General features: G+C 46.7%; 1 protein-coding gene across 4 annotated transcripts in view; it reads left to right on the plus strand.

Annotated features, from left to right (window-relative positions):
- Positions 1 to 20,755, plus strand: part of CTIF (cap binding complex dependent translation initiation factor) — a 147,450-nt gene that overhangs the window by 20,528 nt on the left and 106,167 nt on the right. For all 4 annotated transcript variants that reach the window (XM_085043830.1, XM_085043831.1, XM_085043832.1 and 1 more), the window contains exons 2-3: positions 8,060 to 8,272; positions 11,326 to 11,409. In XM_085043830.1, the coding sequence (XP_084899956.1) occupies positions 8,093 to 8,272; positions 11,326 to 11,409 (264 nt within the window). In that variant the 5' untranslated portion in view covers positions 8,060 to 8,092. The remainder of the gene's footprint in view (positions 1 to 8,059; positions 8,273 to 11,325; positions 11,410 to 20,755) is intronic.

Raw genomic sequence — 20,755 nt, forward strand, 5'->3', positions numbered from 1 at the left:
GGAGGTGTCCCTGCTCATGGCAGGGGGTGGCACTAGATGACATTTAAAGGTTCGTTCCAATGCAGACAGTTCTGTGATTCTGTGATTCCCAAGAGGAGAGGACCATTTGGCTCCTCCCAGCATAAAGCCCATCCGGAGTGGCAGCTCCAGTGTTTTGGCTGATGGCCAAGGTGCGTCCTCTGAATGCTGCTACAAGCTGGTGTACAGGCACAAAAACGCTTTTTGCCAATGAACCACGGGTATGATTTAATAGGGATTAAGCAGCCTCCATGCCTGCCCTGTTGCTGACCAGGCTGCGCTGCTCCCGCCCAGTCCCTCCCATCAGAAGCCACCACTGGTGGGATGGATTACTTCAGCAGGCTGACATCTCAACTTAGAGTTGGATGTGTCTTTTAGGATTACAGAGCTTTTCTCAGCCCAAGTGCCCATGTTATTGCCTGGATGCCTGGAAAGAAAAGGTTTCCTTCCTGATAATGGTTTCCCTTCAGTTCTTTACAAAGGACGATGCGCGGCAGCCAGCACAGCCACATGAACGACTGTGTATGGATCAGCTCAGGGTTGTGATGCTTTTATGTAGGATGTGGGCTCTGCTCTCTGCCTGCAGACTGCTGCCTGCACATGGAGTTTTGCACCCTGGCTGCTGCTTCCATGGGATCATGGCTCATGCCTTGGGGTGCTGGAAGAGCAGGGCAAAAAACAGATGTTGGTGGCCTGAGGATTGCAGCCTGCCATGTGCATTGCAGAGAGACACCACAGTGCATGTGTGCAAGCTCATCTGGCAGGAGAACATCCTTGGTTCTTGTCTTCCAGCACAATCACTGCAGCCATCAAGTCCTGCCCAGATGCTTGAACGATGCTGTGCTCCAAGGAGAAACAGTACAGCTCCGAAGAGGAGAGCATGTGTGAAACGCCGTTTCTTCAGATATTCATAATAATTGTTCAATATCTTTACCTGAAAACATTTTTCTTGTAAAGGTGGAAAATAACAAGGATAAGATGTAATATAGACTCTTGTTCCATTGGCTTATAGTAGAAGCAGGGGAATGTGGAAATCGATTGTGTCTGCCTGAAGTCATGGTTTGTAGCATGAACCAGTGTAAAATAGGTTATAAAACTCAGGCTGTTCACAATTCAGGGATTGGTGGTTGGAGGCTTTTTATGACCTGTTTCAGATTTTATATCTAGAAATGCTGGTGCATTTGCATGTATTGAATTTGTATAAAAATCTGTGAGCATTCCTTGCTGTTGTTGCTGCAGCCAGAGTGATACTCCAGCAGTCTCCTTGCTCTGACATCCCCTGCTGTAGAGCATCCCGCCACAGGGTGAGCCCATAAACCCACCTCCACTCACCTGATGTTCAGACAGTAGTTTTCTTAGTTGTACGCTGTTTTTTCCTTTCTGTTTTTGTGATAGTACCCATCACAAGCCAAAGGTAATGTGTTCCCCCAGGCAGGGAAGCCCATCTGGTGAAAAACGACTCCAACCTCATGCATAGATTTGACACACTAAAAGACTTTATGTTTCTAAAGGTGATGTGGCTTTGGTTTTGCTTAAAAAGAAGAGAAGAAGAAAGATCCACTTTCCAACCACAAAGAATTGCTTATTGCAGGGAAGCAAGCTACGTAATAAATTGTTGTCTGGGTGAGAATGAGGAATTTCTGGCTTTCAGATAACCCGTCTCCCTTCCTTACTGAATCAGTCTGGCTGTTTTCAGCTGGATTCTATGGCACTCGTGTGTCCCTCTCTTTTTCCCCCCCATTTATTTCTGTGTTTGTTTTAATGTCTCTGTTTCAATGCACCATGGTGTTTGCCTGTGGTGTTCTGTGCCAGGCTTGTGAGTGACACTGCAACGTGGCAGCTGGTGTGCTCCTGTCCTGTCACTGGGGCTTTTCTGCATCACCAGGTACCAGAAACCAGACCTTAAACTTGAGGGATGGTGAAATAAATCAAATGCTCAGCCAGCTGTGGATGCATCAGTATCTGAAAAGCCCAAGGCTGGCTCCAGCAATAAACACTCGATACGGTTTTCAAAGGTGTTTACATTTTAATTAGAAAAGGGTCAGATCCAGGGTGTAATAATTTACATTTCTGTGCTTGATGTTTTGACGTCTGGAGAAGTAGCAGTTTTGGAGCAGCAAATCCAAAAATGACACGTCTCTTCATGGAGATGCAGCAGTACCTGGGTACCCGGAGTCATGGTTCATCTCTATTGCTTTTATTTTCCATAGTAACTGTTCCTGCGGGCAGCTGGGTACGAGAGCTGCCTGCCAGCAATAAAGATGAACTGCTCGTCTCGTTCCCTGAGACACTCTCACTGCTTGAGAAAGACACATTCCTAATTACTTGTTGTTGGAAATGGGCTGGATGAGGAGAGAGGGAAAATATTGCTGCAGAAGAGGCTCATTAAAAGGAGATGCTGGGAATTGAGCCGTGCTGATGGCCAGGAGTTCCAGCCCCAAACGCAGACAGTCAAAGGTCCCTGTGCCCGTGCTGCTGTCAGTGTGAGCCAATGGAGGATTATTTGCAGAGTCGAGGCACACAGAGGGTTTCACCTGACCTGCAGGTGCTGATAAGAAGCCCATAAGAAGTAAGAGGGTTGTCCTGCACTGTCTATTCTGCCCTGGTCTGTGTGGTAAAAGCATCTCTCGTGTCTGGAGCTGCAGGGACTTCCTCCTTGTGTGAGTGCTTCAGCAGCAGCTTAGGGAAGCCTGTCTTGGAATCTTGGTGGGCAGGAAATGTGAGGGAGGTGATGATGGAGGGTTTGACCATGTGCTGTTCCTCCCTGCCCATCCCCAGAGAGTCACTGAGCAGAGGAGGGTGTCACCTCACCCTGGATGTCCATCTCCACGTGTTCAAGGTGATGATGTCCAGCATCACTGTAGGGAGCAGAGAACAATGGGGTGGGTTTTGGAGCCTGAACGAGAGGCCTGAAGATTGGTGTTGGTTGCTCGTGAGAGAGGATGGGATGTCTGGGACTGGGCTGGAGCATCTCCTTGTGTCTCCCTGGGATCAGTTTGGTTTGGTTTTACCATCATCCTATTCAGGCATGGACTGGGCTGCTGAGCTGTTCCTCAGTTCGTGTCCCAGATGTCTCAGAGCAGAAGGGACCTGCTGGATCACACCCTGTTATTGACTCCCAAGTGAGTACTAACAGAAAAGGGTTGTCTGCTGGATGTCTTGTCAATAGAACATTCTGAAAGCAGGTGGCTGCATTGGTACGTGAAGAATTTGCACTGCAGCTGCCTTTTATAGGAAGCATCTCTTGTTCCTAGAAAACCCTGGGATGATAAATCCCATGTGGCAAGACAAAGGCTTTCAGAGATATGTCAGGATAGCTCTGTAGCCCATCACAGCCTGTCTCTGCAGCAGCTGGCCTGTGATGGCATTTCTGAGGAATAAATCTGCTGTATATAAAGGATGCTCTGCATTCCTCCTGGTTCACTTTGGAGTCACAGAGGAACGGAGGATTTGCGTGAGATTTTTTCAGTGTTTAACTGGACAATAAGTAAGGAAGAGCCATGGGTTTTCCAATTAAATGCCCTGAGTCAGTTATTGAAGCCTAAACAGCTGAGCGCATGTTGTTGAAAAGATGGGCTGGGCACTTGGCCTTTATTGGGATTTGGTGGAGGTTAGAGCTTTCAATAATTGAAGTTCAATTCAGGTGTGAAGAAGCCTGATGCATGAAGTAGTTCTGCCTGAACTCTGTATTTTAGAGTTCTTTCCCAATGATCTTTACCTATGTGTTGGCATCAGGTAGTAACTCTTGGCTGTATGGTTGTCAGGTAAATCCACTTTCAGTTTTCACCGTTTGGGTGTGTGTGACAGTGTGGTGTTCCTGTATCTCTTGCCTTTGGAAGCCACAGCCTTCAAAGAAACTTGTCGTATCCAGAAGCACTGTATTTTTCAGCATCTGTCTAATGGAAGCAAAACACTGGGAAAAGAAATCCCTTTTTTTTGTTTTCTTTCCTGATGCTCAACCATGTTGGACCTTGCATAGGAGTAAGATGTGCTATTGTTGTCTTAGTGTCAGGTCAGGATGCAAGTTTGTCTGGATGAACTGGAGCAGTTGCAGTTGGGTTACCCCAACCCCCTGCAACTCTAGGCTGGGGCAGAGGGACTGGAAAGCTGGGAAAGGCCCTGGGGTACTGGTCTGCTGAGGCACCTCCAGCCCTGGGGACAGCTCTGGGCCCCTCAGGACAAGAGAGACACTGAGGGGCTGCGAAGTGTCCAGGGAAGGGAACGGAGCTGGGAAGGGTCTGGAGCATCAGGAGAGGCTGAGGGAGCTGGGAAAGGAGCTCAGCCTGGAGCAAAGGAGGCTCAGGGGGACCTTGTGGCTCTGCACAACTGCTGACAGGAGGGGACAGCCAGGGGGTCAGGCTGTGCTCCAGGGAACAGGGACAGGAGGAGAGGAAATGGCCTTGAGTTGTGCCAGGGCAGGTTCAGGTTGGATATTCTGGAAAGTGTTGTCCAGCCCTGGCAGAGCTACCCAGGGCACTGATGGAGTCCCAGTCCCTGGAGGGATTTAAAAGCTGGGTGGATGTGGCACAAGGGAGACATGAGTCAGTGGTGGCCTTGACACTGCTGGGGAATGGTTGGCCTTGATGGTCTTGGAGGGCTTTTCTAACCAAAACAATTCTGTGATTCAGTGATTCTGTAAGAATTTCAGGAAGATCTCTTCATGGGTAGCAGTTTTGCTGTAATGTTGCTGAAGTCAGCATGATTTTGCCCAGAAGCCCCAACTCTTCAGGGAGCTGTGTTTGTTTGGGGAAGCTGAAGTCCTTTGGGATGGCTGGGACACGGGTGGGTCTGACCCGAGGGGAGGAGCTGTGAGAGGCTGCCCTGCAGTGCTGCCTTGGCACTGCCAGGCTGCTGCACTCCAGGTTTTGGAGAGCTTTTGGTGGGGAGGGGAATGGCTGGAGCTTCCTCCCTGGGGCAGGGTGTACATTTGGGATCCTCTCACCAGGCCTGATGCTGATGGAAACACATCACTGTCCTGCATGTCTGTGGTCTTCTCATCATGGTCTCACAGGTTCTTACATCATTTTGGTTGCAAGTTCCACTCTTCTTGTTGCCTTCCAACCCAAAGTGGGTTCCTTCTCTATTGCTGATACTCACCTATCAAAAGCACCACTTGTTTCCACAAGTTCAACAAGCCTGGAGCACCTTTGGGAGAAAGGGAATGAATTTAAAAGTGTCATAAAAAAATGCTTGTTCCTGTTATTTTCTGGTGACGGGTAAAACTATATAATTGTCATAAAAACTGTATAATCTTGCTGGAGCAAGAACGCCATTTACATCACTCTTAATAACAGCTATTAATAATAATTATACATTACAATAATGCTGATAATTACTAAGTTATAATAAGCAGTTTGCACATCTATTGACTTTTTCTGCTGATGATTTCTTCTTTAATGGTCATAGTAATGAGCACAACATGGGCTCTGTAAAATCATAGAATTCTACAGTGATTTAAGTTGGAAGAGACCTTCAAGGTCCTCTAGTTCTAATCTCTTGCCATAGGCAGAGGCACCTTCCACTGCATCAGGTTGCTCCAAGTGCTATCCAACCTGGCCTTTAACACTGTCAGGGATAGGAAAGATTTGGAAGGTAATTTTCAGACTCTCAAAACCTACTGACTTTGTGCTTGAACAAAGTAGAGGGGAGGGAAGGGGGAACTAGGAAAAAAATTGCAAATTTGAGGTTGATCTCTATTAATTACGATTAAGGAATGTACTTGGGGTCTGGGAATCCTTTGTGGTGGGTGCTGAGCCAACACAGAGCCAAGGGGGTCACCACTTCATGAAGAGTTCTCATGAACATTTGTTTGCTCAGTGTGGGAAGATACCAACTGCTTTGATGCTCAAGTATGGGTTTGGGTTTTTCTTTGAAAACATCTTTTTTGTACGTGTTTTGAGGGTGAGGTGAGGTGGGAAACCAGCTCCAGGCACAGATCCTGGAAAAACTCCAGGAAAAGCAGGAGTTTTCTTGCTGTTGAGTGATGGTTTCCTTCCAAGAGAGGTGAAGGTACCACAAGATAACTTGGCTTTAGAGTTTCCCTCTAGAGATCCACAAATACCTCAAGTATGTCGTTTGTGTTTGTTTGCTGGACCTGGTGACTTCTGACAAACCTGTTTCCTTTCAGTTTTCCATCCTTCTGTTGCTATTTGACAAAATGCTGGTTGGGCACAGTGGTGAGAGCACCAAAAGCACGTATTAGTCCTTCCTCTACTTCATGTTTTATCATGGATGTTCAAGGGGGATCATCCCCAGGGCAGTGCCCTGGGCTTGATTTCCTCCAGTGCCACCCTCAAAAAACCTAAAGCAGACAAAAAAACTTTGGGCTTTCTAATGTGTGGCCCAAGGGGATGGAGGATAACCTCTGACCCTGCTTGCTCCATCCTGAGTGATGCCACCTGTATCTGCAAGCTGTCCCTTACCTCATGCCATCTCCCCATGCCATCACACCCCTCCAGGACTCATGGGAGCCTCCTATTCTCCCAGCTCTTTCTTTAGCACTTTCTGTTTAATAATTGGTGCTTTCCATTTGGTAATTGGCACTAATTAGTGAAAAGGGAAGAAGCATGCCCTCCTCCAGGGCTCCAAACTCTCTGGGGCTCCTCCTTTTTCCTTCCTTGAAGTTTTTCTTTTTTCTTTGTCCTTTTTAATATGCCACATGATTTTTGTTCAGGAGCTAATGTGTGATATTGATCTACATAATGAGCCTTTTTGACAGTCTGGGCACATTGGGGAATAATTCCTTGAGCAGATGAAATCCTTAGGCCAGAACTCCTCATTCTTGGCAGTTTCCAAATGAAGCCACAATTGTTCAGAAGTGACAGAGGAGAAAATAGTACAGGAGCTGGAAATTACATGAGCTGGGAACAGATATTTCTTTTCCCCCCTTTCCCTTCCGGATGGCATGCAACTCAGAGTTTGCTTAGCAATTTTATATTTGTCTCAAAGCAGGCTGTAAATACCTGTTCTGGTGAAGGAGAGGGTGAGGGATGAAGTTGTTGTGTCCTGCAGTGTGCTGGGAGCTCCTGTGTCTTCTCAGTCCCAGCTGCAGGGAAGGAGGAATATGAGTTTTACCACAACACACTGGGCCAAGGCATAGTTCTTTCCAAACATAGCTTTATAAAATATTTTGAGTTGGAAGGGACACCCTAGAATCATGGAGTGCAGCTCCTGGCTCTGCACAGACACCCCAACAATCCCACCCTGTGCATCCCTGGCAGTGCTGTCCAAACTCTCCTGGAGCTCTGGCAGCCTCAGCTGTGCCCATTCCCTGGGGAGCCTGGGCAGTGCCAGCACCCTCTGGGGGAAAAACCTTCTCCTGATATCCAACCAATATAATCCAAGTTATTTCCTTGGGTCCTGTCCTGGTCACAGGGAGCAGAGTTCAGTGCCATGCCCAGCCCAGGTCCAGGAGCTGGGGGTTTCTTTTCTTTACAGTGTTTCTGGCACTAAGGCCTGGAGAAATAGGAAGGAGGAGAGCATTATAAATCCCCTACATCTTCTATAGAGCCAATTTTCTACAGCAAGAGGTTTTAAAAGTGAATTCTGTTATGATCTCTGTTTCACTTCTGCACTGGACCATTTACAGTTGGACCATAGGCTCAGCATTATTTATTACCACTGCCCTAGAAGAGCTTTTCAGTTATCATCATCTTTTTCACCCTTGTCCATCATCCCCAGCTTCTCACCCATATCCAGCCAACTAGTGCTGTGGATTTATTAAATTTAGCATTTTAGTGGGGTTTTTTTCACTTGTGCATATATCTGGAGGTTTTCAGTAGCTCGGGTTTTAAGCATGAGGACAGGAAATATGTCTGTAGTCCTTAAATGCAGGAATATTACAGAAATGGAACAACTTTTCCACGCCTGGAAACCCTAAATGCAACCACCTAGGATTATTATAAATATTATTGGAAATGCAGACATACAGCAAAAAATACCCTGCCTGTGGTAACCAATAGGCTTTGTCTGCTGGGTTTTTAACCTTTTTTGTAATCACTGTGAAATAATTCCTTGCTGCCTTTTTGTCCTGCTTTCCCAGGCCCCCTGTGTTGCTGGTGTGTTCCCTGAAGGGATGGAGAGCTCCTCGGTGGCATCAGCCTCCTCGGAGGCAGGGAGCAGCCGCTCCCAGGAGATCGAGGAGCTGGAGCGCTTCATCGACAGCTATGTCCTGGAGTACCAGGTCCAGGGGCTGCTCACAGACAAAACTGAGGGGGATGGTGAGAGCGAGAAGACTCAGTCCCACATCTCACAGGTGGGTGAAAGGCTTGCTGTAGGGTGGGAGAGGGGCTGGGGGCATGCTGGTGGCTTGTAGGCTGCGCTGGGGGTGCATGTGCCCAGGTGAAGGAGCTTTTCCAGGGTTTGGATATGAAGCAGGATGTTTTAAAATCCTGGGTTTGGGGCAGCTGGCTTGTTTGGGGATATATTTGAGGTCTCCAAGCTGCTGGTAGCAGTCTGCTCATGCTGGGTTTGGTTTTTTATGGTCTCAAGGTGCATCACTGAAAGTGTTCCAGGCCAGGCTGGACAGGGCTTGGAACAGCATGGGATGGTGGAAGGTGCCCTGCTGAAGGCAGGGACTGGAATGAGATGGACTTTAAGGCCCTTTCTAACCTAAACCATTCCTTGTTTCTATACATGAGGGATCCCATCTTTATCTGATATCAGCAGTGTTTGATCTGATCTGTCTGAGCTCTGCAGGTTTGTTGGAGCCGAGGATTTGACCCAGCACTCTGGACTTGTTTTATATCATTTCAATGTAAAGAAATTACCAAACAAAGGAACCTTTTCAAGAACAGATTTTGGTGAAGAGGTCTTTTACAATTTAAGCATCAAAGCCTTTAGCAGTGGGAGAAAATATATTTTAAAATCTAGTGGTCCAAAGTGTATTTTTTTAACCTAAGGCTAGAAAATGTCTGTTTGAAGTGATGCTTTGGAGGGGCTTCAGGTCAGACAAGTTCTGCTTATTAATGTGTTAAGTTCAGAAGTAGCATTGAATTAGAAATAAATTAACAGACAAAGTTTTACAACCTCTTCCAGCCTGTTCACTACTCTGCCAAAAAGCCCGGGCTTTCTCTGCATCTTAAGGACAAAAATTCCTAATTCTCATAGCAGCCCATGTACAATTTATGCATCAAGATCCTTGATTGCAACAACCAAATCCATCTTCCAGTTGTGGAAGATGGTTTTAGCTTTTCATCCTGGCCTGCCCTGGGAAAAAGGAGCTGCTGGGTTTTTAATGTCAGTTCTGAGAGTGTTCTCTTTCAAGAGTGCTGGGTTTTATTTTAAAAGAAAAATCCATAATAAAGAAAGATCTAAACATTGAACCTTTTAATTAAACCAGTGTTAGAGGCACCTCAAATGAAGCAGCTAAACATGGTTGTACCCCAGACCATTGATGCAGTAGTTTAATTAGGATTTATTGTGAAACTCCATCAAAATGTAGCCTTTTGTATTTCTAGGGCTGTGTATTGGACAAAAAGTGAGGATGGGCTTTTACATAGGTCACCTGCATTTATCAAGTCATGTCTTAATGGATGCACTGAGAAGGAATTACATCTTGTTTCTCAAAGCTTTTTGTTCTTCCGTCTATAAGAAATTATCAGGAACTTTTATTTCTTGTTTTCTCTTCCTGATTGCTTCTTAGCAAAGCAAGGAATAAACAAGCACATATCCTGCAGCTGTCTGGAGTAACCCTGGTGGAAGCCAGCCTGATGGAAGGTGTCACGTTCCCTCTTAATGAGAGCTAGAGGGAGAAGGATGGATTTAGGGGAAAGGCACTCGGCTGAGACCAAGGAAATTGTTTTTAACTGTGAGGTTCTGCTGGCAACTAAATCTTTAATGCCGGGCAAGTTACTTAATCTCTCTGCAGTTTGTTTCTTTATGGCTGGGATAATGTTTTCCCTGCCTGAGAGTGGATAAATCCATTCACTCACAAGTGTGTGAGTTGCTTGGGTGGTACCACATCCCAGACAGCTGCTCTCCTTGCTGGGGGAGGGAAGGAAAGGCACATCCTCCACCCCTCTCCCAGGGGAGCTGAATCATCACCACTTCAGAGAAACCCAAAATGTGGATGTTCCCATGATGGGGATGTCCTCAACCTTGATCCCAGCAGAAAAAAAAGAGGCAAGTCAGAGAGAAAATGCAATTTTATTTTGCTGTGAACACAGTAATGAATGAGTTTGTACCTTGAGAGAGCTTTCTAGGCATGTGGTTGCACTCAAAATTGTTGAAGGGGGTTTGAATAGGCCTGGCAAAAGGCTCTCAAGAGTGATGGCATCATGATCTTGTCTGGGTGGGTTAGAGGTGGCAGGAGAGTGATAGGCAGCTCCTAATCGAGGGGAGACTGAGATTCCCCCTGTCTGTGAGCTAGAATGGGCTCTGTGATGAGGGCAGGGATCGTGGGCAGCTGTAGTGAAGACTTACTTTGTGGTCTTATCCATCCCTGTCAGGGAGCTCTTGGGTGGTTGTTTGTATGGAATTGACTTTCCATTTTCTTGTCACATTGTCCTTGGTGATGGCACCAAGTGGTGAGTGTCTCTGGAGCAGCCAAGTGCTTCCAGCATGAAAGATGTCAGAAGCAGGTCTGGTTAGTCTCCACTTTGTTGAAGGAGCGACAAAATGACATTAGGATTAAGCAGCATCTTTCATATTTGTCTAGTGAAAATAGTTTGGGGTTTTTTTCGCCAGCATGATGCAGCTTTTCATTTCTTTAGGGAAAAAAAAAAGGCAACAGATGACCCCAAATTCAATTATTTAGGTGGAGGCACCTTGCTGCCAAACCTTGGGACTAGCTGGCTTAAGCATCTGCTGATCCCCTATGGCCACATATGGCAATGGCCAAACATACAGCTTCCCTCCCCATTTTATGTTTTGTTTAAAATGAAAACACAGGGTGTTGGCAGCTCCTGAAGCAAACAGACTTGGGAAAAGCAGAAATTTCCCAACTTTCCATGGAAGAATTCAATGGAGAATAGTGACAAAGTCAAGCCACCCTGGTGCATACCACACACCTGAAATTCCAAACACTGTCAGAGTCTGCAAAGAAGTATTGGGGCTGGATTTTATTGCAGAGCACCATAGCAAGTGCTTTCCTGCAGTTGTTCCTGCATCTTCCCTCTACCCACTGTCAGCGGGTGGAGCATTTCCAAGCCAAAGCCTTTGGGATCATCCTCAAAAAGGAGGGGGTGCCACACGTGTACAGCGATGCCCGCGGCTGGATGGTGTTTTCTATGCGCTGTGGACTGACACAGCAGATTTGCCCAGCCCAGCTATTATTTTACACAATCCCTTTTTTTATCCCTTTTGCAGTGGACGGCAGATTGCAGCGAGCAGCTTGATGGCAGCTGTTCCCCATCCCGAGGGAAGGGCTCGTCGTCTCACGAACATAACCAGGTAGGCTTTGTGTTTAGTTCCTCCTCTTCAGACTTTTGCCTTTATTTCTTGTGCACTGCCTCACCTGGGAGGTGCTGCCAGCCTTCCCTCTCCTGTGGAAGGAGAGACCTGTCCCTCTGCTCAGCATCTGAAAGCTCATTCCTGCCGAAACCACGGGAGGTGGGCAACATCCTGATGTGTGGTTGGATGCTTTGATCAGGAGCTTAAAGGGGCAAAAGTATGGAATGTCCCATTTATTCCTGAAGATTTTCTTATTGCCACCTATGTGAGCGACCTGTGTGCAGCATCAGAGCTGTCTTGGAAGTATAAGATGTGGCTGGGATGAGGGATCTTTGTGTAGCTGGGCTTCTCTGTTACGTGCTGCAGCCTGAGGATGGTGTTACAGGGAAGAGCATTAAAAGCTGAGAAGGTGTGCTGGCAGAAGAAGCAAAGTTGCATGTGCTGAGAGCCAGTGTTGGTTGTGCAGTGACAGAAGCCAGGTGTGAGTTGTTTTTGGTGCTTAGATGTGGTGTGAACACAAGTAAGGAGTATTTACCAAGCACTACTGGAGGTACCCCATGGAAGAAGACTGGGTAGGGAGGGGGCTGGTGTTTGAATGCTGTCATCTGGTTGAAGAGCTGCTGTGTCACCATGAGACCATCATGGTGAGACCAGCACTTGCCTGAGGAGATTTGAGACTAAGACTCTGAGGGAGGGGGAAACAGCATTTCCAGTTGCTGTAGCTGATGGATGTCCCAGGTTCAAGCTGGTGGCTTTCGTGCTCTTGCCCTGCTTGATGTCCTCCAGATTCAGTCCTGTGTGTGGGGTCCATGAGGAGGTCCATGGGAGCCTTGCAGGGTGTCCAAGAGGCCATGGCAGTCTGAGCAGGGTGTTGCAGTGCCTGTTTTGGGCACAGCTTGCTCCCACATGGAGCCATGCTGGAGCTTCTTGGCTCAGTCATCCTCTCCCTGCCGTGGCCCTGGATGCAGGGATGCTGGGAGCACCTCTACCAACACCTGCACCCAACAGAGGCAAGGTGCTGCTGTGTGGGAAGGAAGGTGTGTGCTGAACAGAGGTGCTGCTTTGGGTGAGCTCCTGAAGGTGCCAGACGGAATTGTACATTTAATTTATTACAGCTTTCATCTGCTCCGAAATATTCAGCAGGAAAACCTCATGCAGGTTTTCTCGCAGCACTGCAGACAGCTGCTGGATGTTCAGCTGGGAGGGTGGCCATTTCCATCGAGCTTTCTTGGGTGGATCAGGGGCTTTCCCTGGGGAAGAAAGTCCCTGGTTCCTCACCCAAGGGCTCTGCTGATGTGCCAGTGGCTGGTGGGGACCACAGGAAGATGCAGGAGTCATGCATAGGTGTTACTTTTCTGACATCCTCCATCTGCCTGATGCCATGCACTCTTTTATTTCAGCTTACATGGGGTTTTTTGGTTTTCTGCTGGTTTTTTTTCCCCCCTGGGAACTAAACATATTTGATCTCCTCCTACAGGGAGCTCCTTTCCTACACACAAACACCATTTGCTGATGCCCAAGCTGCTTACCCTGTGTTTGGGCTCCTTCCCAGCCTGCAGCACAGCTAGCAATTATCTCTCTCCATGTTTGGCTTCCTTTAACTGTGAGTAACAAATTTTCCTTGGCACCAAAGAGGAGCTGCAAGCTATTGTTCCTCCATCCAGGCAAGCATTTCTCTCACTGTCACTGATGTATGAGTGAAATGCTGCTGGTGAGGACCAGGTGCAGTTGATTTCTGGCTGTTGAGTTTTCACTAGTATATTTCAACATTAAAAAAAAATCATTAGTAAGATGTTTGTCTTGAGTTAAAATTACCAATCACTTTTCAAACCTGCTAAGGAAGAAGCCAGCTAATTATTTCCCTATGGATGTAGGGGTTGGGGTTTTGTTTTGTTGGGGTTTTTTTGTTTGTTTTGTTTAGGATTTGTTTGGTTTGGTTTGGTTTGGTTTTGGTTCTTTGGGTTTTGTTTTGTTTTAGTGGCAGGTTGGTTTTTTTTTGCAGTTATTTATGTATTTGATGGGTTTGGACGGAAAATTGAACTCCTAGTTTTTCTATTGTGTTTGCAGCTGAGATCTCTGCATTGCCAGTCTTAGTTGAAAAATACTTGGATGTGAGATTTCTGCTGGCTTCAGCTAGTGTGAAAATGTGGGTTATGTGTCAGAGCCCATGGTATGCCTCACGTGGTTCTAACCTGGCCATCAGAAAGGGCATTTATATGGAAATCTAGGTTAGTCCTGGAAATATATTCAGCATGTGGTTTATTTTCTGTGAAGAGAGTAGTCCAGACTTGCATTTTCAGAAGTAATTGGCTTCCTAAAGGTCATTGGGAAGCCTATAGAGAAGCTGACTTTCTCATGCCTGAAAATCCCCCTATGCATCCCTAAGTACCTGATGCCTTGGAAATTCAGGGCTGTACGATCCAGCCAGGTTAAGAAAAATAAAAGAAGGATTTTTGTTTTGTATATGTAACTATGTTATGTATTTATTTATAGTATTTGTGTATATAAGCAGCTAGTGGTTTTTGTGTAAGTGTGGGGCTGAGAGCAATTTCTGAATAAAATAAGGGTAAAAAAGAGGTGTCTTGATGCAACCTGCAGTCTGAGATATTCCTAAATTGCTGGTTTCTGATGTTGTTGGTGATCTCTGGGATAGAGCACCCCAGACTTGTCCTGCTCTTGCACTACTTAATGAGGCATGCATTAGCAGCTGTGTGAGACTAGATGGATGTAAGTTCCCATAGGCTGGCAGATAGGCATCCAATACAAAGCAGTGACTTTAAAATGGAGAAAATTCTGCCTGGAAACTCCTGGTCTCTCCAGTACTCTGGGCAGGTGGCTGTGAGAAGATGGTCTGCTCATGGGGAATCTCCTGACATACATTTTGTGAACTCATGTGCTGAGAAAATCCTGGTCTCACAATTACATTCAGCTCATCTGTAATTCTTGTTTCCTGCTGGGAACTCTCTATTTGCTGCATGGCATGGCCATGCTCCACTAAACCCCCAGAAGGTTTGCTAGGTCTCACCCTATGTGAGTTTCTGGAGTGAAGACCAGGTACTCAAAATATTATTTGAGCACCTTACTGCCTCTATAAATGAGGAAGCTTTAGATAATGGAATAATTTTAAACCCTTTTATGTTTGGATTTTTTTTCTCCAAAAAGAGCCAGTGGGAAGTTTTTATATAATACTTTATTTGCATTCCCCTTGTGAGGCTCTGGCGAGTAGGAAGCTCTTTGATATATTTCTGAGAGCAATTCATTAAGTAAAAGACTTCTGGTATGGTGCATATTTAGGGAGCCAGCAGAGCTCTTCGTACATGAAAGGCCTGGCAGGAGCTCCATCCCAGGCTCCCCTTATGTAAAGGACATTAACAGAAAACAGAACAACTCTGCGGGTTTGTGCCATTTCTCCAGGCAGTGGGAGAGGGAAAGCTGAAAATCCTCCTTCTTGGCCAAGTCACTCCCTTCCCCCATGGTGACTGCCTGTCACCCATCATCACCAAGCAAAACCTGTGTTGTTGGCAGTAAATGGGATTTACTTTTATTCTATTGCTTGTGTCCATGTCCCACCAGGTGCAGCAGGAACTTGGTACAGGATTTGGGCCTTCAGAGACTTCTCCAGTTGACAGTAGTTGTTGCCAATCTACTGAGCAGTGAAGGAGCAGGCAGGGTATGTGGATCACACCTGGGTGATCCTACACCTGGCTTGTAGCACCCTTCTCCTGTCCTCCCTGAGGGGATGACTTGGTTTGCCCTCCTGTTAAACCAGCAGAAACAGCAGCAGGGTGGGGTGGTGGGTTTCCACCTTGGGCCTTGGCTGGAGATGATACTGCCAGGAGTGAAGAGCATCCCAAACTGCACTAATGTAAGAGTTCTGTCAATGCATGGAGGGACAGGACACAGGGAATGGCTTCCCAGTGCCAGAGGGCAGGGAGAGATGGCATCTTGGGAAGGAATTCCTGGCTGTGAGGGTGGTGAGGCCCTGGCACAGGGTGCCCAGAGAAGCTGTGGCTGCCCCTGGATCCCTGGCAGTGTCCAAGGCCAGGCTGGACAGGGCTTGGAGCAGCCTGGGACAGTGGAAGGTGTCCCTGCCCATGGCAGGGGGTGGAAAGAGATGAGCTGTAAGGTCCTATCATTCCATGCCTGTGGCTTTTAGTCCTGGCTGGAAAAGCTGCCATGTTGCCAAAGCAAAGGGAATAGGAGGAGTGGGGGGATGTGTGAAGGCTATCTCTTGGGAAACAGCAGATTTCAATGCACAGTGGAACTCAGTTTTAATGGAAAAATCAAATTAGCTGTGCAGATTTCTTTTGCAATTCCAGAGAATTTTTTTTTGCAGGCATCAGAGCTGCTTGACTTCCTGTGATGAAACATCAGGAGATCCTCCCTGGTGGATGCTGCAGAGGCAGGTGGGAAGGGATCATGGTCTTGGACAGGGGCCATGTCACTGGTTCCAAATAACTGAAGTTAGCAGTGAAATTGTCTTGCTGGGTTAAGTCCAGTGACATTAGCAGACAGCATCCTTGGCTAACCAGATCAGGGCTGGGGAGACAGTGGACTGGCAGGATCTCTTAACCAAATTTGTGATTCATTTTCCCTGTGCTGGTGGACAGCCTGTGTTTCACTTGAGTTGTCCATCCTTGGGTCCAGATCTGAAACAAAACAGGAGAGATGACTCTGGAAGGACTTTTATGGAATTACAGAACGTTAAGGGATTGGAATGAGCCTTGAAGATCAAGCCCTGGCCATGGGCAGGGACACCTCCCACCAGAATAGGCTGTTCAGGGCCTTAACCAACCTGGCTTTAAACACTGCCGAAGCTGGGGTATCCACACCTTCCTGGGCAACCTGGACCACTCGCCTGGCAACCTCTCACCACCTTCACAGTAAAAAATTTCTTCCTAATATCCAGCCTGAATTTCCCCTCTTTCAATTTCTACCTATTACTCCCTGTCCTGTCACTACAGTTCTTGATGCAGAGTCCCTCTCCAGCTTTCCTGTAGCTCCTTCAGACACTGGAAGGTGTTGTGAGGTCTCCACACAACCTTCTGTTTGTTCTCCAGGCTGGACAGCCCCAACTTTCTCAGCCTGTCTTCATAGGGGAGGTGCTCCGTCCTCTTATCAGCCTCATGGCCTCCTCTGGACTTGCTCCAGCATGTTTGGGGAACATGTTTGGGATTCTCCATTTCATTGCCCTGCTTGTGTCATAGCCCAGGGCCAGTTTGTACACTGAATTTGGCTGCAGTTGGCCACCACAGTGGAGACCTGTTGGGACAGGTGGGTGCTGGCTGATGCTGTAGACACTGTTTTCTGGTTTCTGAATGAAACAGAGAAAGTGAAAGAGAGACACTGGCTTTGCCAATGAATAAAGGTTGGTTTGTCCCGTGGAGGAAGAAATTAGAACTTTTAGGAAGAAATTAGAACTTTTAGTGGGGTGACCTGCCTGTGATCAAAGAGCAGCTCTGAGAAAACCAGTCACTCTTCTGCCTGTAATTGCTGGGCAACACTTCCTCGTTTAATGAATGCAGTCATATTCAATTATGGCTGGAGAGAGCTGCTGAGAAAGAAATCAAGTTCTTTAGCTAATGTATGGGTGTAACTTTCTCTGGGACTTCTTTTGAGGATTGGCCTCACAAAGCAGCAGTGCCTCTTGTGAAGCAGACACTTGCTCAGGTGCCAGGAGGTCTGGGAGGGAGATGCTTCACTGCTTTGCTACCTGCTTTGTGGGACTGTTGCTGCTTACTGAGGATGGAGGGAGGTGTCTTCTGGGCCTAGTGTCACCAGTGACACACATGAGAGGACATCTTGTCACCCCCAGTTTCCATTTGGGTAGAGCAGACAGGGTGATGCCTGTCTGCCCATTGCAGAGCTTCCCATGCTCCATTTTTGTGAAACTTGTGGTAGCTGATTTACGTTTTGAGGTCTTCATTTTTCCAGGTTTGGATGAACAGGTCAGTCGTTGCTGAAGCTCTTGGCAGGGAAGGGATGACCTGAGCTATTTCCTCTGAGTCTGGGACAGGACCTTGCTGATGGTTTCCATAGCACATCTGGAGTTCTCAGTGCCATTCTGAGAGCCCTCAGTGCTCCTCCCCTTCATCCTTGTGTGTAAATGAGCTATGTGGCAGGTCCTTGGCTAGCATGGCTCTTCCAATGTTGTCCAAAAGACATTACCACATAGGCTTGGTCCTTTCCCAGGTAGCCCAGAAAGATCTTGTAAGCTCAGCCTTCTACTTCCAAGTCCATCAGGTCCTCTGGCCCTGTATTGTGACACAGGTATAGATAGAACCTTATTTTTCCTGGTGGAAGAAGAGCCCAAAGTGATGTTTGGTGTCCCTTCTGCAGATTGTACAGGGCTGGGGAAGGTGAATATAAACCTGGGGTGGGAATGAACAGAGCCAAAGTGGTTGGGGTTTCTGCATGACACTTTTATAACAGTTTCTGAAGTTCTTACAGGTTTATGTAATACTTCGAGGAGAAAGAAGCTTGGAAGTTTTCTCTACTAAAATATTTAGAGTAATCTTATGGTTGGTTTGTTGTTTTGGGTTGGTTTTTTTTTTTTTAAGTTGCATTTTAAATTTCTAAACTAATTAAGTCTTTGGTTTTCCATAGAAAAATTGGAGTGGTTGTTCTGGAATAGGTCTGGGGAGATACTTGGAGTGCAGTTAAAAAATTCTGCATAACAGGAAGATTTAGCAGCAGCACAAATGGGGTGTGTGAAAAGCTCCATTGCAGAAAAACCTCAAAAAGGACCTTTTACCACAGCTGTTTTCTGTTCTGACCAGGGTTAAGATCCAAGTTGAGAAGTCATTTGGAGGCCACCCCACAACTTGATCTAGGGATCTCCTAGGTGCAGAGGTGAGATTATTGTTATGCTGGGGAATATCTCAGAGGCTTTTGGGGCCTGAGATGTTGTTTATCCTCTGGCCCACCTGTGAATGCTGTACATTGAATATTGAAATTTTTACATACAATTGAGCATGAATCCCATCAAGAATCCACTGATATCTCCAGGACACACTTGTGCGGTTGCCAGGGTTGATCTATATCTCTACCAGCACAGCCCACTTCACCCATAGTTATCATCACTGAGAGCAACCACGTAGGTGATCACTGTGTTTCCATTTATGGTTTCTGCTCTGGGGAAACTTACCTCCTTTTTCTGCAAATAGGATTTTCAAACTTTCACTGAAGCAGCAGAAAGTATTAACTCTTGAGGTGGCAAAGGCAGCAGAATTAATTAGTTCATGCCTCAAAGAGCTCGCTACAAAGGTGAAAATTGCAGTGTAAGTGAAACATATGATTATTGCTAATTAAAATGCAAATGTTAGATTTGACAGCTAGTTTCCAAAGGAGGGCTGCTGGCAGTGGTAATGTGCATGAGCCTGGATGTTCCTGAGAAGGTGCAGAGCCTGGCCAGAAGGATTGGCATAGATTTGAGCAGCTGCTGGGAATCAGTCTCTGGAGGCATGGCGTTTTCCCTCCCAGTCCCAAAGTGTGGCTCAGAGGTCCCATATCCTGCTGGTGAGTGTAGACCACGAATGGTAGGTGGAGGAGCCCAAATAAGAGCCAGGAGCAAGAGTTCAAGGACTGTTTGGGAAGAGTTTTGGAGAGTCTTGGTCTTTTGAGGGCACGTCGGAGTAACAGGGCCAGGTGATGTGGGCTTGGGCCAGCAGGAGGCCAGGGATGGAGAGCTTTGTGCCATTACTGCTGTTTGTTCAGTATTTGTCAGCTGTGGCAGACAATTCTGTTCTGCAGCACGCTGGGTTTGTTGAGCAGGAGCCCTGTGTGGAACACACAGGTGATGGTGCAGGAGGGAGCAGTGCCAAGCCGTGGCTTGCTGCTGGACTCCAGCTGCCTCTGTGGGCTTGGGAATGGATTTGTGGATTTGCCAAGATGCTGTTGAAGGGGTTTTGTTACTTGGTTGGTTTTTTAAGGAACAGTCTTTACCTGCATGCTCCCACCTGCTCCTTGAGCATCACCCAGGAGGTTGTTGTGAGCATCCCATTTTAGCATGGAGCGGCTTTATTACTGGACACAAAGCCACCAGAAATGTCTGGGATTGTTTCTGAGAGGTCTATTTTCATTCTGGAGGTTTGAATCCTTGTCAGTAAGGTACCAGTCAAAAGTTGTTCATCTACAGCAATTAGTCAGAAATTTGGGGGAAATACTGACTTTGGCTGTACTGGTGAGTTTGAACCTGAGTGTATTCAGGCCATACTCGTTTGGACTGTGTTGGCTTCAACAGGAGTTTCAACAGTTTTTAGTTTAGCAATTCTATTTTAAAAACTATTCAGTTTTCAGTATTAATACCAGTGCTTGTTAAAGATAAGGAAGGTAAATGGGGCAAAAGCCCCAGGCCATGAGTTAGAGCTGAGACAAGCTGATTTAGTATAATCACCCATTATTGGGTTCTAACTGGTTTGTCCTGTATCTAGTGGCTTTTCTCAGTGGACATGATGTGTAGTGTTACCAATATCCTCATTTCTCACAAGGGTTTTATTGTGAGCTGCATTTCTGGACTTTGCAACACCTTGGGTTGTCTGCAGACAGCCACACCAAAAGTTGGGTCAACTGAATATGAGTGAATAGTGTTTATTCTCAGTGTGTCTTTCAAAGCAAAGGGTGCGTGTGCTGCCCTGGTCCTTGTACATGTGGGTGAACAAGATGTTCAGTGTGTAGGATACAACTAATCCTTCAAATATCAAGCAGTGAAGGTGTATTTCCCCCAGCCACCTTTTCAGCCAGTGCACATCTTTCCCATGTCAAAGGAGGTATTTCTCACTTCGCAGGATGCCTGCAAGGTTAGCTCTTCCCCAAGGTTTCTTAAAGTGGCCTGCCTGACATCCACCAAGTTTTTTTTCCCTCCATGCCAGTTGAACAACTCCCTTAACTTTGTACCTTTCGGTATTTCTCAGCCATTGGGAGCATCAGGATGTGATGAGAAGGGAAGAACATGCTTTAACTGTCAGTGGGAATAACCACAACCTTTCAGATTTCATTTATATACAACCTGAAAACCAGATGTTATCCTCTTTTGAAGTCAACACCGCAGTGTATTTGAACTTGCTTGAAACGTACTGCATTGGAGGATGGACCAGCACTGGAATGTTTTGCTTCCAATCCCTTGTGTTGGGTGAATACTTGTATATTTCACGTGCATCAAGGACCACTGGGTAGCATCGCCTTAGGTAGTTTGGGTTCTGCTGGGCAGTTGTCTTCCTGCCTCATCCAAGTCAGGTGGCAGTGGTGGAGCTGGGCCCTGGTCTATGCCCTCAAATTGGTGGTCTGGACTTGGCTGTTGTGTTCAAAAGCGGTTTGAGTGGTGAATCCTACTGGCATGTGAAAGCCA

Source organism: Lichenostomus cassidix, chromosome Z, assembly GCF_008360975.1.
Source record: "Lichenostomus cassidix isolate B80296 chromosome Z, HeHo_3.0, whole genome shotgun sequence".
NCBI lineage: Eukaryota > Metazoa > Chordata > Aves > Passeriformes > Meliphagidae > Lichenostomus > Lichenostomus cassidix.